We start from the raw sequence: 16,948 nt of genomic DNA, 5'->3' as shown, positions 1-16,948 counted from the left end.
ATTAATAATTATGTTGCTATGGCCCTGGCCAGTGTGGCTCAGGTGGTTGAGCATCATCCCATGCACTGAGAGGTTGCTGGTTCGATTTCCAGTCAGGGCACATACCCTGTGCCAGAGGCAACCAATCAATGTGTCTCTCTCTCTCTTCCTCCCCCCTTCCTCTCTCTCTCTAAATGGGAGGAAGGGAGGGTGAGAGAGAAACACTGATGTGAGAGAGACACATTGATTGGCTGCCTTCCGAACATACACTGACTGGGGTGGGGATCAACATGCAAGCCAGGTATGTGCTCTTGACCAGGAATTGAACCCAAGACCCTTCCTTTGATGTACAGGCCAACACTAAACACTGAGCCATGCTGGCCAGGGCAAGAGTTCCAATTTTTTCCACTTTCTCACCAACACTTTTTATTGTCTCTCATTTGGATTATAGCCATCTTAGTCAGTGTCAAGTATATCTCATTGTGATTTTGATAAACATTTCCCTAATGACTAATGATGTTGAGCATCTTTTCATGGGCTTCTTATGTATTTTCTTTGGAGAAATGCCTATTCAAATCCTTTGTCAATTTTTTAATTGGGTTGTCTTTTTATTGTTGAGCTGTATAAGTACTTACCTATTCTGGATATTAGACCACTATCAAATATATGATTTGCAAATATTTTTTTCCCATTCACTGGACTGTCTGGCATTGGGGCAGGCACATGGGGGCAGCTTTCTCGCAGGAGATGCTCCCTGGGCTAACTGGCAGCCATTTCTGTCAGCTCTGCTCTGGTGATTCCCTGAGACCCTGACCCATCTAATTTACAACCCCAACAAAGCTGTGTGCAGTAACTTTTGCATATGAATGGCCTTTCCTTGCTCAGGCTAAAATCTGTCAAACAAGCTGCAGCTGGGTCGGAAGCCCCAAACCTATCAATAAAAGGCCCAAGACCCAGCACCAGAACCAACCTGCCTTGCTTCAGAGCTGGGCCTCATCTGGGCACTTCCAAACCTGATACAAAGAGGAGAAATCTATAGATCTCTCTGTAGCTACTGCTGGGTGGCCCAGGCAGTGGCTGACTTTACACCTCCCTGGGGACCAAGAGCCACTGTACCCAGTGGTCAGTGTGAGACCATACCAGATTACAACTCTTCACATTCATAAGCGACACACTCAAGCAGCAGACTCAGTGAGCACCAAAGCCCCACTGAAGCAAGATCTTCTCCATAGGGGTGTCTTCTGCACAGTAGCTCTCCCACTGTAGTCGCAGCTGGTTCTCACAGCCAATTAGCCTGGAGGTCAATTCCTCCCAGTGACACCAACAGCAATCAAGGCTCAACTACAACAAGACTGTGCTCATAGCCCACACAAGGGGTTCACCTAGAGTGCCTGGCTCAGTTAACTGTGGAGGCTGAGCCATTGGGCCCTACAGGACCTACTACATAAGGCCACCAACTTCAGGAGACATAGTAGCTCTAACCAATACATAGAAACAAACACAGGGAAGCAGCCATAATGTGGAGACAAAGAAGCATGTCATAAATGAAAGAAATGGAAGAAAGCCAACTACTAGATATAGAATTCAAAACCACTAGATATAGAGTTATAAGGTTACTCAATAATCTTCTAGAAACCTCCAAGGGATTTAGTGAGACCTTCAAGGAAGCACAGAGAATCCCAAACAAGAGGAATCCAAAGTGGACCCCTCCAAGACACATCCTAATTAAAATGTCAAGGCAAAAGACAAAGAGAGAATCTTAAAAGCAGCAAGAGAAAAGCAGTTAGTTACCTACAAGGGAATGCCCATACAACTGTCAGCTGATTTCTCAACAGAAGCTATGCAGGCCAGAAGGGAGTGGCAAGAAATATTCAAAGTGATGAATAGCAAGAACCTACAGCCAAGATTACTCTACCCAGCAAAGCTATCATTTAGAGTTGAAGTTCAGATAAAGAGCTTCACAGACAAGAAAAAGCTAAAGGAGTTCATCATCATCAAATCAGTATTACATGAAATGTTGAAGGGTATTCTTTAAGAAGAGGAAGAAGAAAATGATAAAAAAATATGAACAACAAAATGATAACAAATACATACCTATCAATAATTAAATCTAAAAATCAAAATAAACAAATAAGAAATCTAATGAACAGAATAAATTGGTGAATAAAATAGAATCAGAGGCACGGAAATGGAACAGACTGACGATTCTCCGAAGGAGGGGAGCGGGGAGGTGGGAAGAGATTAAACAAAGATCTTATATGCATATATGCATTACCTATGGACTCAGACAATTAGGGTGGCAAAGGCCTGGGGTGGGGCGGGAACAAGGTGGAGGTGGGCAATGGGGGGAAAAAAGAGGGACATCTGTAATAATCTCAACAATAAACATAAAACACACACAAACAAAAACCACATAACACATATACTAAGGGCTGTCTATACTACGTAACTTTCATAGGCTCACAACACAGTTATTTATCTATAGAATACTAGTTTTCTAAAAATTCTGAAAGTCTTTTAGAGTTCAAGGTGCTGATTTTTATTCTTTATGGATAACAAGATAAACAGTGTAATTCAAAGCATACCCAATTGACATATCTGCAGCTGAATTTCTTTGCTCATCTTCCTTCAGTTTTTCTTGTTTTCCTTTCATTTTTTGTTCTTGCTCCTTAAGTTTCTCTGCCTTCCTTTTACGAATTCTGAAAGTAAAAAAAAATTATAGTCTATCAGATGTTTTTAACTTTTAGCATCTTACCATTAATCATCAAATTAGTCATGTGAACGTTATCACAAAACCATAATGTAGCAATCCATTTATAACCTCTTAGTAAAGCCAGAAAACATCAGTGTGAGCCAATGTCATATTACAGCCCTATGTGAAATATGGTTCTAGAATAGATGCAAAAACATAAATAGCTTTCATTGGCACAACTTACAATAATTGTCTCTTACCTAGCAGCTGCTTCTTCCCGTTCTTTTCGGTGTTGTTCTGCTTTTAACTCCCGGAACTCCTGCTTGGCCTGTCGTAATATATCAACGTAATCTTCAATAAAATCCCTAGTAGAAACTAGGGTCAGTAGTTTCCCACAGAGAGCATGAAGTATCTTCATTTTTTCTCCTGTCAAAAATTGGTAAATAACTTCTGTATTATCAATGACAAAAAATAAATTATGTCTGAAAAATTTTAATTTGTGGCGCAATGTGAAAATGTTTAATGAATGTTAAATGAACAAGGGAAAGTCTCTTAAGATCATACATGTAAATGGAATGTCTTCAGAAAAAAGCAACATTGAGTCAAATTTAACAGTTATGTGCTATATAAGGCATTTCAAATACTAATGACTACCTCATATACTAGTGAAATAGACATGCCAAATTTTTTTTTAATCCTCACCTGACCTGAGGATATTTTTCCATTGATTTTTTTTTTTTAGAGAGAGTGAAGGGAGGGGGAGAGACAGAGAGAGAGAGAAACATTGATGTAAGAGAGACACATGATTGCCTCCCATACAGGGCCCCAGTCGGGGCCGGGGATAGAGCCTGCAAGCTGAGGTATGTGATCTTGACCAGAATCGAATCCATGACCCTTTAGTCCATGGGTAGATGCTCTATCTACTGAGCCAAACTGGCTACGGCATGGGAAAACTTCTAACTACAAAGAATTATTTTTCAAGTTTTAATTTTTAGGCTCATATATAAAGTTCAAATCAAAACTAAATTATAATCACATGAATTTTCTTTAAAATGGCAATAGGCAAATTGCTACTCTAAAAAGACCGCTCAGAAACACTAGCATAAATTATAAAAACTGTATGAATGGTAGGAATTAAACTCCTCTATGTCCTGTTTTCTTAATCGGATAAAATTAAACTGTATATATTTGTATATTACAATTTTTTTATTTTAAAAGGCAGTGAAAAATAACTAATTTGTATACTGTTTCTCAAACCTCAAACACTTATTCAAGCAAGCAAGTGTTGGAATTTAGTAGTTACAGCTTAAACTTCTGATATACTAATAAAAATGAAAGCTAATTCTCACTTATCCTTTAAACTTAGTAGATTCAGTAGACAAATAAAAAAAGATTTAAATAGAAAACCCCAATAAAAAAGAAAAGAAAATCCTAAATAATTAAAGATAATATGAACAATAGTAGTTTCAACATATGGCACTATTGGTATTCCAACACTTTTTTTTTAAGTATATATTTTATTGATTTTTTACAGAGAGGAAGGAAGAGGGATCGAGCGTTAGAAACATCGATGAGAGAGAAACATCGATCAGCTGCCTCCTTCACACCTCCTACGGGGGATGTGCCCGCAACCAAGGTACATGCCCTTGACCGGAATCGAACCTGGGACCCTTCAGTCTGCAGGCCAATGCTCTGTCCACTGAGCCAAACCGGTCATGGCCCACCACTTTTTTTTTAAAGACTGTATTTTCTCTTTCTCTTTTAAAACTACTTATCATCTAAAATATCTCATTAGCTAGTTTTCTGGGTGTAAGAGACATAAGAAAGTAGAAAGTGGAAAGGTTATACAAATTCCAACTTGCAAAGTTTACCTGGTGTCAAATCGTATACTGAAGTGCTTGACAGTTTCTTTACTAAACTGGGATTGCTTAAACGAAGCTCCATACAGGCATCATCTGTAGCATCAAATCCTCCTCGTTTTTGATATCTGTACTTTGCATTTGCTGATGTTACATCAGCACCTGAAGCTAAGATGTGCAGTCTGAGGATTTCAGAAAGGGTGCAGCTATCAAGATCCAAACTTTTCAAACTGCAGCCTATAGTTAAAAATGAAAATAGTCATTTAGAATGTAAACCATAAATTCTCAGCAATGTAAAATGTACCTTTATAAAATTAAAAATAAAAAGCCAATAAAAAAAAAAAGCCCACACATACCCTGGTGCAACTGGGGCCAAGCAGCTGCCAAAGATGCAACTGCAGACAGTGCAGATTTTGTGGGGTCTGCATCTTCATCCAAAGCCTCTGTTAAATCTTTAAGGAAATAAATACTTTATTCTAGTGCAAATCAAAGCTGGAATATTTGGGAACAATGCCCTTTCACAATGATGAAACAGCAAACAGCTTAATATTCACAAACCTCAAAAGAACCAACACTGGGTACAAGCATCATTTATATTCTGCCTACTCTCCACCTAAAACTCTAAATCCTGCGACATGCACTACATATTAATATTTTCCTTACTTAACATAGAGAAGACAACTTCCAAGTTACCAGCAACATACACATACACCTTCCAAAAAAAGGTAAAATATACTTGAAAATGAAAAACAAATCATTCGCTCAATATAACTTTGGAAAATACTACTTTGAAAATAAAAATCCACTTGAAAATATCCAATCTTTAAAAAATATATATGTTTTTACTGATTCAGAGAGGAAGGGAGAGGGAAAGTGAGATAGAAACATCAATGATGAGAGAGAATCATTGATCAGCTGCTTCCTGCATGCCTCACACTGGAGATTGAGCCCACAACCTGGGCATGTGCCCTGACAGGAAATTGAACCATGATCTTCTGGTTCATAGGTTGATACTTTCAACCACTCTGCCACACCAGCTGACGAAGATATCCAATCTTTTTTAAATATCTTAAGATTGAATCATAACAAAGTATAGGTTGTAATCATCGCAAAACCAGCAAAGAAAAAAAGCTAAAAGAATTTAAAGACAGCACTGCTGTCACTTAACCATTGACTTATCCTATACATTTAAATTTTGCTTTGATTTTGAAAACTCTCCAATCTAAAAGACAATAGGAAGATTTTCCTGTATTTTCTAAGTAAATTGCTTTAGCTTTGAAAACAGTGCTTAGCTTACAAATAGGACTAATGAGCAAATCAACAAGCACAGATGTATTTAGAGCATATATAATTATTTCTAATTGTAATACAGAGATGACAAAAAATGAGTGTCAACTATGAAAAACTTTAAGCTTACAAAACTTAAGCCTATGTCACAGTACAGTGGACCCAGCTTCAGACTAAGAATCAGATCATGCATAGTCTAGTCTTAGGCTTCTGCAGTCAATTTCTAGTTCCTTGTTATGTAGTCTTTAGAACTAAAAAGTCACTTAATTGGTTTCTTTTTTCTGGATGCGGTAAGTCTAGATCAGCAGTTTTCAAATTATTTCTTGGAATTCCATCATAAAAGAGATAAAATACGCCCTTGTTAAAGAAGGGTTATGGAGATGACAATCCTGCACATTCATCTTTCCAACTCTCCTGCAGTGGCACCAAGGAACCCCTGTACAACCTGAAGGATTCTATGGATTAGTCTGGAAAATCCCTAGGCTAAACTGGTTCTGTGATTCATTAACTTTCTACTATATGATTTCCTTCCCAAAGTTCACAAGCTCACAAAATAAACCTTAGAAAACAGAACTGCTGTCCTTTACTAAAGGAAAAAGGCAGCTCTGATATCCTGTCTGATTACAATCATTGATAATTTCATGGCACGTAAGAATAAACAATACCACTCAGGAGAAATTACCTGACTAAATTTTACATATATGCAGAACTTCTTACCAAGCCACGAATCTAGCCCAAAAACAGACTTTATATTCTTCCTCACCAGGAAAATACTAGACCTAAAACTTTTTCAATTTCCATTCTACTTAAAGCCAAATAAACAAAATTAATAGGCACTGTAAAATTAACAACAGTCCTAGTTGTGAGCTGTAAAAGTGTATTGGCTCTCTTCCTTTGCAGCAATCACACATTCAACCTACTATTTAAAGGCTTAGGAAATGGACAACCAATAAAATAACAATTTACTTTTAATTGTGTTATATTAACATGTAAAATATTACTTAACTCAATTTATTTACCAAATGGTACTCTCCAGAAACTTTAAATATCACTTTAGGACAGTGGTCGCCAACCTTTTGGACCTCACGAACCACCAGAGGTCCGCGGACCCCCGGTTGGTGACCGCTGCTCTAAGATTTGCCTAGAGCTGTTCATCTGGGTACATCATACCAAGAGAATCTACACTTGAACTTTATGTGTTATGGCTATCTAAAAGATACTCTTATATCATAGTAAACTAGAATTATGTACATAACATTCCAACACCAAACAACATACAAAACTATTCTATACTAGAGGCCCAGTGCATGAAAAGTCATGCACTGGAGGGGGGCGGTCCTCAGCCTGGCCTGCCCCCTCTCACAGTCTGGGAGCCCTCAGGGGCGGAAGGTGACCCGGTGATTAGGGGAAGGCAACACTCCTATCATACCTCTGCTGCTGCCACTGCTGGCAGTGCAAGCCTCGGCCAGCCCTGGTTACCTGAGCCTCAGGCAGCTGGGCAGCCACCATCCGAGGTTTGCCTGTGCCTCAGGCCGGCCCTGGGTGGCTGTGGACGCTGCCATCTTTGAGGGCGTGGCAGTCAACTAGCATATTCCCTCCTTATTGGCTGTGGGTACCGCCCATCCCTCTGCTGCTGCCACTGCCAGCAGTGCAAGCCTTGGCCGGCCCTGGTTACCTGAGCCTCAGGCAGCCCTGGGCAGCTGGGCAGCCAACATCTGAGGCTTGTCTGTGCCTCAGGCTGGCCCCTGGGCGGTTGGGGAACTGAGGGGACTGGGCGCCGCCATCTTGTGGCTGTGGGGGCTGCCATCTTTGAGGGCGTGGCAGTCAATTAGCATATTCCCTCTTTATGGCTGTAGGCACTGCCATCTTTGTGATGGTGTGAGGGTCAATTAGCATATTCCCTCTTTATTAGATAGGATAAGGAGGATGCTCTTATTCCTATGCTCTGAAGGGCTTTTAAGTTTATGATGTAATATTAAAGTGAGGAATAGGTATTTTTAATATAAGATTTTAAAAACTGCTGGTAAAAACTTCCAAGATTTGATATAACAGAGACCAGGAGCAAAGTAATTAGATCTTCTTGAATACAGATAAATTTATGGCCAAGCTAGGGAAACAAATATTCAACATTTCAACGTCTTTGCCCTTATAGCATTGCCAGAGTTTGTATCCCATCACTTTCTTATTAGCTATGTGTCTTTAGGCAAATTAATTAAACTCCTTAAGTCTAAGTTTCTTTATATGTAAAAGGCAGAAAATAATCATATCTACCTCATCAAGGGTGACAAAGAGGATTACATGAAATAATGCATATATAATATTTATATCACTTATTATCTATGTAATCTTCAGTAAATAATTTCAATGAACCTGTTTTCTCGTCACTAGGATAAATTCATATTTTTCTCTTCTGCCCAATTTCCCCCTTTCTGGAAATAGCAGGAAAATACCTTACTATTAAGACCAGCTAAAAAGGAAGCAAGAGAACATTCAATCCCATATGACTATTCTATTGCTTTAGGAAAACTGTGGAAAGGCTTTTTTGTTACTGAATGGGAGGACTAAATGAAAGATACCTGGGGGAACAATCTAGGGCTCTTATAGAAACTGAAATAACTATATAAAATGTGGTGAAAAATAATAAGGAAGTGAGAGAAAGGTGAAAAATTCCCAAGTGTGTTTTTTACCCTCCCTAACATTTAAATAAATATTTTCAAAAGGAGCATTACAACCTTGTTTTAATGGCCAATACTTATTCAGAGACCTTACATTTATATGTATAGACAGCTCTACAAAGGAGTAGAGCTATAGAAATTACAGATCGAATTAATCATGAAAACAAAATATAATGACAATACAAATACCAACAGTCACATATATTTTCCCTTTACACAGGGGATTTTCCAACAAAATTTTCTGGTCACCCACTTTTTGTCATCGGGATTTCATCTGCTTCAATTCCTGAATTAAATACTACAGTTTTATGTCCTGTATTAAGGTCAGAATTTGGTCAATAACCCTGTGATGTTATTGGTGATTAAGGCAACTAATTGCTACAAGAATGAATATGTGCTACATTGTCTGTCTTAGATAATCCATCTTTAGTATTGGTGCATGTCATCTTACATAAACTTTAGATGTTTTAAAAAATGGATTTACCCTTCTATCTTCCCTTTCGTAGAATCTCATTTAATTGACTAAGTTATCTGTGATGACAACAGGGACCACATTGCTAAAATGGATCCCTTGATAAGGGATCTATGGTGATTAGCACTCAAGCTATAGAATATATTTTACTTGAACTCAGGCTATAAAACCCAAAAGCAACCAACATTGTATGCATACTCATCTTATCCTGTTGCTCCAAGGACCAGCATAAAGGAAAATGAGCTCAAATTATCTAAGGCCAGAAATACTATTTGAATGAAGGAATTTCCTACCTTTTTGTACCAAGATTCTGCTATCAAGATGTCTCCCAAGTTATTTCTTATTGTGAATTTGTATGCAATACATTAGTGTTGTTTAATAAAGCTTTTGATCCTAAATCTCATAGGTGGCAAAGTTCACAGAGAGTATTATTTAGGAAGCCAAATCAATCTCTTAATATGGCTTAACAATTCCTCTGATTGAGGAAAATCCTGAACAAAATATTAAAAATAAAAAAGGGTTTATCCAAGAATTATCCCTACATTAATATGTGCCACACACTGACTCCAGATATTTAGGTACACAAAATTTAAAGAGCAAGATTTTTAGTTCAAACTAAGTAGCGAAATTAAAAAAATTAAATTTTACTTAACTCTGATCTTAAAACTGTCAGATCTGAAATGAAATCAGCAGTAGTATTTTCAATTTAAGTATTAATAACAATAGTAAAAGTATTTCCTTAGGTGGGGCAAAACAGTGCAACTAGAGGAATCTCTTGGAATTACAGATACTAGTCAATGAAATCTGTAATGATACTATATCATAGGAGAAATCTAATGGAATAAAAAGCAAGATAGATCAGGGAGAAAATATTTTCAAGGTCATTAGACACACGATACATCAAAAGAAAGGTTTTATAAAACAACTGATATCGCATTCCTAGTATGTGACTCAAGAATTTGGTAACTTGAGCAACTATGTCTTATAAATGTAAAAGCCAAGATAATTTTAAAATAACCTTCAAAAATGAGTATCACTACAAAGCCACTACCAATCAACAATAATATGAATTCTGACCTTTGGTGTCAGCATCAGTTATTTGCTCTTTGGCAACTTCCTCTTCTTCTTCAGCTATCGCCTGGAAGATGGCAGTCAGGAAGAAAAAAAGCAATTCACATAGTGGGCCTTCACTGTCATTTCCTACAAGAGCTTCCTCTAACACTTCTGTGAATAAAATGTTTAAAATCAATTTAAAGTTCTGTTCATGTACTGAAAAAAATCAACTCCAATGGAATAATAAACATTTCAATCAACAATAGCCTATGTAATTATTTTTTAAATGCCCATTTATCCAAGTAGAGCCAAGCATGAGGTAAAATAAAATCCCCCAATTATAATGACTATTATAAATTCCAATAAAATCATAAGCCCAAATCACCACATTCAAGAAAGCCAAATTAGACTCAGTAGGTCAATACAATATTTCACCTAAGTTTAAACTTGAGGTGTAAATTAAGGTACATCTTTAAAATTATGATTTTACTCTAATTTGAATAACAATGTAAAGATTTGTTATTGTTGCCCCACTGTTCTTAAGAGCTATGTGGGACATTACTTTTACCAAACAGTGCAAAGGAGAGGTAATCAAGATTAGGTGTAACCCTAATATCAAATCCAAGTTATAAATGTCTCTCATCAAATTCATCTTACTTAAACCAGCATTATTTAGATCTGTAACAATGACTCATACCTAACCTAGCTCAGAAAGAGAAATTTAGGGAATGTAAAAGCCCTCGTGGAGAATATACTCTTATTGAAATAAGAGTGACATTATTATTCTGTCTTTGAGGTCTTTAGTTGGATCTTAAGACATTATTTTACCATTTCACAGGAGAAGATCCAAAATAGGAGCCAAAGCTCTAATCATACTAAGTTAACTCTTAAAAATGAAGTTCATACAAATTAAAGTATGTAAGTACAGAGGCAAAGCAGAATCACAAATTAAAGGTAGGCATCAACTTGTTTTCAAATATGACTGATGTCAATTTCTTCCTTCCTTGCACTTACTTACCAGGCCACTCTCAAGAAGTGAAGTCTATTCTTTCACCCCCTTGAATACCAGCAGGCCTGACCAATGGAATAGGGCAGAAACAGGGCTTGCCAGTTCCAGGCCTCGCATTTAAGAAGGCTGGCAGTTTCTGTGTCCTGACTCTTGGAGCCCTCAGTTGACACATAAGAAGTGTAGGCTACTCTGATGGAGTGGGATGCATGTGGAGGAGCGCCAAGCACCAAACATGCGTGTAAAGAAGCCATCTTGAACATGTAGCCAGGTAAGCCTTGAGATGACTCCATTTCCAGCCACTGTCTGACAGTAACTAGAGAGGACTAGAGAAGTAGGTCCAGTGATTCCACAGAACTTGAGAGATAATAATTTGTTCTTTAAAGCCACTAATTTTAGGGTGAACTATAACACAACAAAAGCACTTGCCTAGGGTTACTCCCTCAGGAAATTCATCTTGAAGATCAAAAAGTTCCCCAAATGCATTAAGGAACTCTAAAACCATCAGCGCATCACCAAAGATTTCAGGAGGTAGTCTAGTTTTCACTGGAGTTGGTTCTGGAAGTTCCTGCAAGATTAAACAATTTATGTAACTATTTGAATCAAGTGTAGGAAGTTGTAAAAAGTAGGTATGATATACTCTTTACCGAATAAGAATTATTTCATGTAACTAGTGGTTCTCAACCCTGAATGTTTTCAACAATCACCTTTAGAACTTTTAAAATTACAGATGTTCTGGCCTTATTCCAACTTTACTAAACCAGTTTCTAAGTATTTTTTCCTTCATCAAATTAAGAAAATAACTTTAGGTTGAAGTGTATTTTTGACTACATTTTCTAGTTAAGAGGAACTTTTAACCTAGATTCTCAGGTCAAGACAGTTGTATCAATATTATCTTCAATATGGGATCTCCTTAAGATATGGAACAGAATTAATCTGCCACTTACTGACTTAGAAATGCTTTCTTATACACTGAGCTGAACGAGCTTGGTTTGAATATTGTGATCATATCTGGAGACAGAAATAATTTTTTTTTAATCCTCCCCTGAGGATATACTTTCATTGATTTTAAAGAGAGATGAATGGGGGTGGGCGAAGAGGGAAAAATCAAAATGAGAAACATCGATCAGATAGATCGATTGCCTCCCATAGGCACCGTGACTGGGGATCAAACTTGCAACCCTCTGGTGTACAGGATGATGCTCCAACCAACTGAGCCACCTGGCCAGGGCATGGAAGAATTCTTTATCTAGCAATAAAGCTAAAAATGCATGCCTGGCCCCACTGGTTATTAGATTATCAAGGATCACATGATTGACCAATTATTCTGCAGGATAAAAATCATTATCGCCCAGCCAGTGTGGCTCAGTGGTTGAGTGTCGACCTATGAACCAGGAGGTCACGATTAGATTCCTGGTCAGGGCACATGCCCAGATTGCGGGCTCAATCCCCAGAAGGGGGTATGCAGGAGGCAGCCTATCAATGATTTTCTCTCATAATTGATGTTTTTCTCTCTCTCTCTCTTATTCCCTTCCTCTTTAAAATAAATAAAAATACATTTTTAAAAAATCATTATCAAAGCTTGTTAGGAAATACTACCTTGAAACTCTAAATATAGCATTTGCTCAACTATTTCCTCTCAGTTAAATATAAAGAGGCCATTATTAATAAGAAAGAAATATTTCATCAACAAAGCTACATAGGACACAAAGAACATGGGTGTGTGAAACACCACATAACATACTTATACCTTAAGATCATCACATTCCATATCTTCTCTAGGTTTATTCCACTGTTTTAAGTGTTCTATATATTTTCGCTTTTCTTCACGTAACTTCTCTCTTTCCTAGAACAAAAGGTTAATAGAAATTCTTATAAGAAATTCATAAGGCAGCATCAGTATCATCTGGAAACTGGTAAAAATACAAATACTTGGGCCCTACCCCAGATCTACTGAACCAGGAACTCTGCGGTTGGGCCCCAACAATTAATGTCTTAAGAAGTCTTTCTAGTGATTTTTCATGCATGCTAAAGTGTTGGAACCACTGATCAAAACAATGCCTATCTGACATAACTGCTATAAAGATGGAAAATGTCCAACACAGTAGTGCTTAGATACGTATTAATTCAACCTGGCTCTGCCTATAGCAGCTCTCCCCACACTTCAAATCAATTAGATCCTGACAAAGTAGGTAATAAATTATTAGAGTACCTAAAATAAAACCGCCCCTTATATTTGCAATATATTTGTCATTTTCAAGATTCATTTAAACGTGTCAGACTAGACATACACAGAGGGAGCAGTAAGTAAAAGCAATATTAGAATACAGTTGGTAAATTTCTTTCTTTTTAATACAGGCCATTTCTCTTGCTCACTTGGGTCTTTTGAAACCCTTACTTCTTGGTTCTGATATTTGAAACTGCAAGATAAATACTGACACTAAAAAAGTCTCCAATAAAGCACAGTATATTTTATTATAATTTTTCCAATAAATGCTTAATACGTTAACATTTTCCCCTTGAAATTTAGAAACACCAAAGGTAAACAGATGTGCACTTATCAAACTTTCAACATAAAACGACTAGATGGTTACAGAACTTAACTGTGCTTTGAGTAATCTGCTGAAATAAGTCATTGCCCCACTACAACATAATTCCTATAGGATGTAATAGGATGGGTAATCTCATCACTATTGCTGAGTGTAAATAACACAACATGTTTGCTAAACAAACACCCATGTACATGTATAGAAAGTTTTAAAAATGTTCTTACCCTTTGACCCATTATTCTACTTCTACAAATTTATCCAGGAACATAATCCATAAAAAGGAAATTTATTCACAAATTTGTACAGAATATCATTATTCATGGGCCAAAAATTATAATCCACTTAACTACATCTATCTGATTAACTATTAAGCAGTCACTAAGAATTCCACCTTACTTAATTTAGTAACATGAAGAAATGTTTATAATGTTAAATAAAAAAGTACACAAAATTATAAATGCTAGATCTCTTTTTTAAGGTCCAGAATAAAGATTAGAAATAAATTAATCGAAGTGTTAACAATGCTATCTCTATATGTTACCATTTAGATTACAAGTGTTTTTTGATCTCTGCCTTTTCGGAACAAACATGTATTAGGTACACCTGCAATGGCCTATGGAAATAATCCATAGAACTTCAGGCAATTTAATAAGCACTGTGTATGACATGATTATCCAAGGCTATCTGTGAGTATCTCAGAAAACCAGTGACTATTACTACCTCTGGAAAAACCAGCTATAGAATTCTCTAAGGAATATCTACCACTAAAGATTATAATAAAGATTTACTGAAATGTTCTTATTATTCTTTAAGGAGAATAACAACTCTAATAATTCTTGTTGAGTCAGATTTTATTGTATTTTTTCTAATTATGTATTTTACTAATTTTAAAGGTTTTACTCATGCCTGGCTGGTGTGGCTCAGTGGTTGAGTGACACCGTTCCTGGTCATGCCTGGGTTGTGAGCTCGATCCCGTGTGTGTGTGTGTGTGTGTGTGTGTGTGTGTGTGTACATATGTTGAACTTTAAATAATTCATTAAATTTTTCAAATCAAAAGGGAGATAAATCAATATTGTTTATCAGTGCTCTATACACAACTATAAATGTGAATGAAAATGGTAAAGGAACTTGAAAACTAAACAGGAATTCAAATGTGTAAAGCACTATTAACTATATGTACAGGGCATAGCTAATATATTTAAATGAATACCTTTTCTCTTTCTATTTTAAGCCTTTCTTTTTCTTCTTTTTTCTTCATTCTCTCTTTTTCAACAATTTTTTTCAACTCTTCCTTCTTTTTCTCTTTATCTTCCCTTTCTTTTTTCTTTGCTTCTAGGGCATCTGCTTTTTCTCTTTTTAATTTAGCCTTTTCAAAAGCTGTGGAGAAGGTCAAAGTTAGAACTGCACACAGACAAAAAACAACGTATTTTGTAATGTAACATAAAAATCCTGAAATAATTTAAGGTTAAATTATATAAGCCGAGATACACAGGGGTTACAAATTCCTGAAGGGAGCCAGCAGGTGATTAAAACCAAAAAAGCAAGTTGGCTGGGCTTAAGATAAACTATTGCAGTGGGACAAACATTTACCTGCTTTTAAAAGCCCTGCTACTCAAAGTGTGGTCCTAAGAGCAACAGCCAGGTTATCACCTTCTTACAAATGCACAATCTCTTCTGTCACACAGAACTACTAATTTAGAATCTTTGTTTATAATACTGTTCCCAAGTGATTCATATGCACAGTCAAGTTTGGGAAGCCATGTTTTATAAGGCTGTGGGACTCAAACAAAATGGCCCAAAACAGTTTGTAAGCTCTAGAAACTCCAAGTTGTGCTTAATTCAGCATTAAGTCAGTTTAACATGCGATACGCTATACCTTGAAATAGATTTAAGATAAGCAGAGTTCTCAATTATCATAAAAATCAATAGATACTCAGAGGGGGAAAAAACCAACCTGATTTATGCTTTTTAAAGACCCCAGAAACATGCATTTTTAGAAACATCCCCCACCGGACACAGAGAAGTAGTCTTTCCTGTATCTAATCAGATTTTGGACAGAATGTTAAAACTCACCCAGTGATTTCATTTCTTCTTGTTTCAAAAGTTTGTCTCTTTCTTTAGTAGCTTTATTCCTATAATTTCCAATAGTCTGTTTATTAGCAAGACTGGCCTCCTAAAAAACAAACCAAGAAACTAAGGTTGTAGAACCACAACTTCTACAAACTGACAGTCTGCCTTGTTTTTACAGTAAGAAAAACAAAATATTGAATAGCCCTCCTCAATTATACGGTCTTTATATTAAAATGCAGTTTTACTAAAGCATAACTGAACTTTAAAAAATATGGTATTTAGGCCCTGGCCAGTTAGCTCAGTTGACTAGAAAGTCACCCCAATATGCCAAGGTTGTGGGCTCGATCCCGTCAGGACATATACAAGAATCAACTAATGAATGTACAAATAAGTAGCACAACAAATTGATGTTTCTCTCTCTCTTCCTAAAATCAATAAAAATATTTACATCAAAGTAAAAATATACTTATTAGGATACCATTAATCCCATATAATAAAAGTGTAATATGCAAATCGACCCAACAGCAGAACACCCAGTTGGCAGGGGGCGGGGCTGGCGAGCAGGTGGCGCCAGGTCAGCCAAGGTACATGCCAGTGGCCAGAGGGAGGGAACAGCGATGGGTGGGTGGTGGCAACCAGCGGTGGCAGAGGGGTGATGCGGGGGTGGGGCAGCACTGTCCCCTGATCAGCCCATCAAGTTGCCTCCAGCAGAGGGAGGCCAGGGGATGGCTTCAGCGGGGTGATGGGGGCAGCACCGTCCCCTGATCGGCCCAGAGGCAACAGCATAGTGACAGAGTGATGGGGGTGGCACCGTTCCGGACACCCCCTGAGGACTCCCAGACTGTGAGAGGGCACAGGCTGGATTGAGGGACACCCTCTCCAGTGCATGAATTTTCTTGAACTGGGCCTCTAGTAACATTATAATTCAATATCAGTATACTCTATTGTGTGCTCACTACCCAAAGTCTATCTTACTTTGTTACCATATATTTGACACCCTTTACCTAATTCACTTCTGGTAACCACCATTCTATTGTCTATATCTATGATTTTCTTTTTGTTTTGTTAGTTCATCCTACTTTTTGTTTTATATTCCACTTAATTCATAAGTTTTTGTCCTTTTCAGTCTGACTTATAACTGCATTCTTGATAACCCTAATCATAGTAACATAGTAACTTTTAATAACTTTAATCATAGAACTAATTCTACAGTCTATAAATTAGTTCAAAAATCTTCCAGAAAAAACAACTGGTAACCTATAAAGGGAGACTTAAAAAAATATGCACTAGATAAAAAATAAATACT

The 16,948-nt window shown here is 37.1% G+C and overlaps 1 protein-coding gene across 1 annotated transcript in view; it reads right to left on the bottom strand.

The window, feature by feature from the left end:
- BAZ1A (bromodomain adjacent to zinc finger domain 1A) overlaps window positions 1–16,948 on the bottom strand; it is a 105,982-nt gene that overhangs the window by 33,823 nt on the left and 55,211 nt on the right. Inside the window, exons 9-17 of the mRNA XM_015561312.1 lie at window positions 15,646–15,745; window positions 14,783–14,949; window positions 12,774–12,869; window positions 11,453–11,591; window positions 10,042–10,188; window positions 4,887–4,982; window positions 4,543–4,767; window positions 2,932–3,097; window positions 2,565–2,678 (exon numbers count right to left, since the gene is read on the bottom strand). Coding sequence (XP_015416798.1) covers window positions 2,565–2,678; window positions 2,932–3,097; window positions 4,543–4,767; window positions 4,887–4,982; window positions 10,042–10,188; window positions 11,453–11,591; window positions 12,774–12,869; window positions 14,783–14,949; window positions 15,646–15,745 — 1,250 coding nt within the window. The remainder of the gene's footprint in view (window positions 1–2,564; window positions 2,679–2,931; window positions 3,098–4,542; window positions 4,768–4,886; window positions 4,983–10,041; window positions 10,189–11,452; window positions 11,592–12,773; window positions 12,870–14,782; window positions 14,950–15,645; window positions 15,746–16,948) is intronic.

The sequence above is a fragment of the Myotis davidii genome, unplaced genomic scaffold (genome assembly GCF_000327345.1).
Source record: "Myotis davidii unplaced genomic scaffold, ASM32734v1 scaffold176, whole genome shotgun sequence".
NCBI classification, from domain to species: Eukaryota; Metazoa; Chordata; class Mammalia; order Chiroptera; family Vespertilionidae; genus Myotis; species Myotis davidii.
The sequence above is the reverse complement of the archived record's forward strand: the minus strand, read 5'-3'. Positions and strand labels throughout refer to the sequence as shown.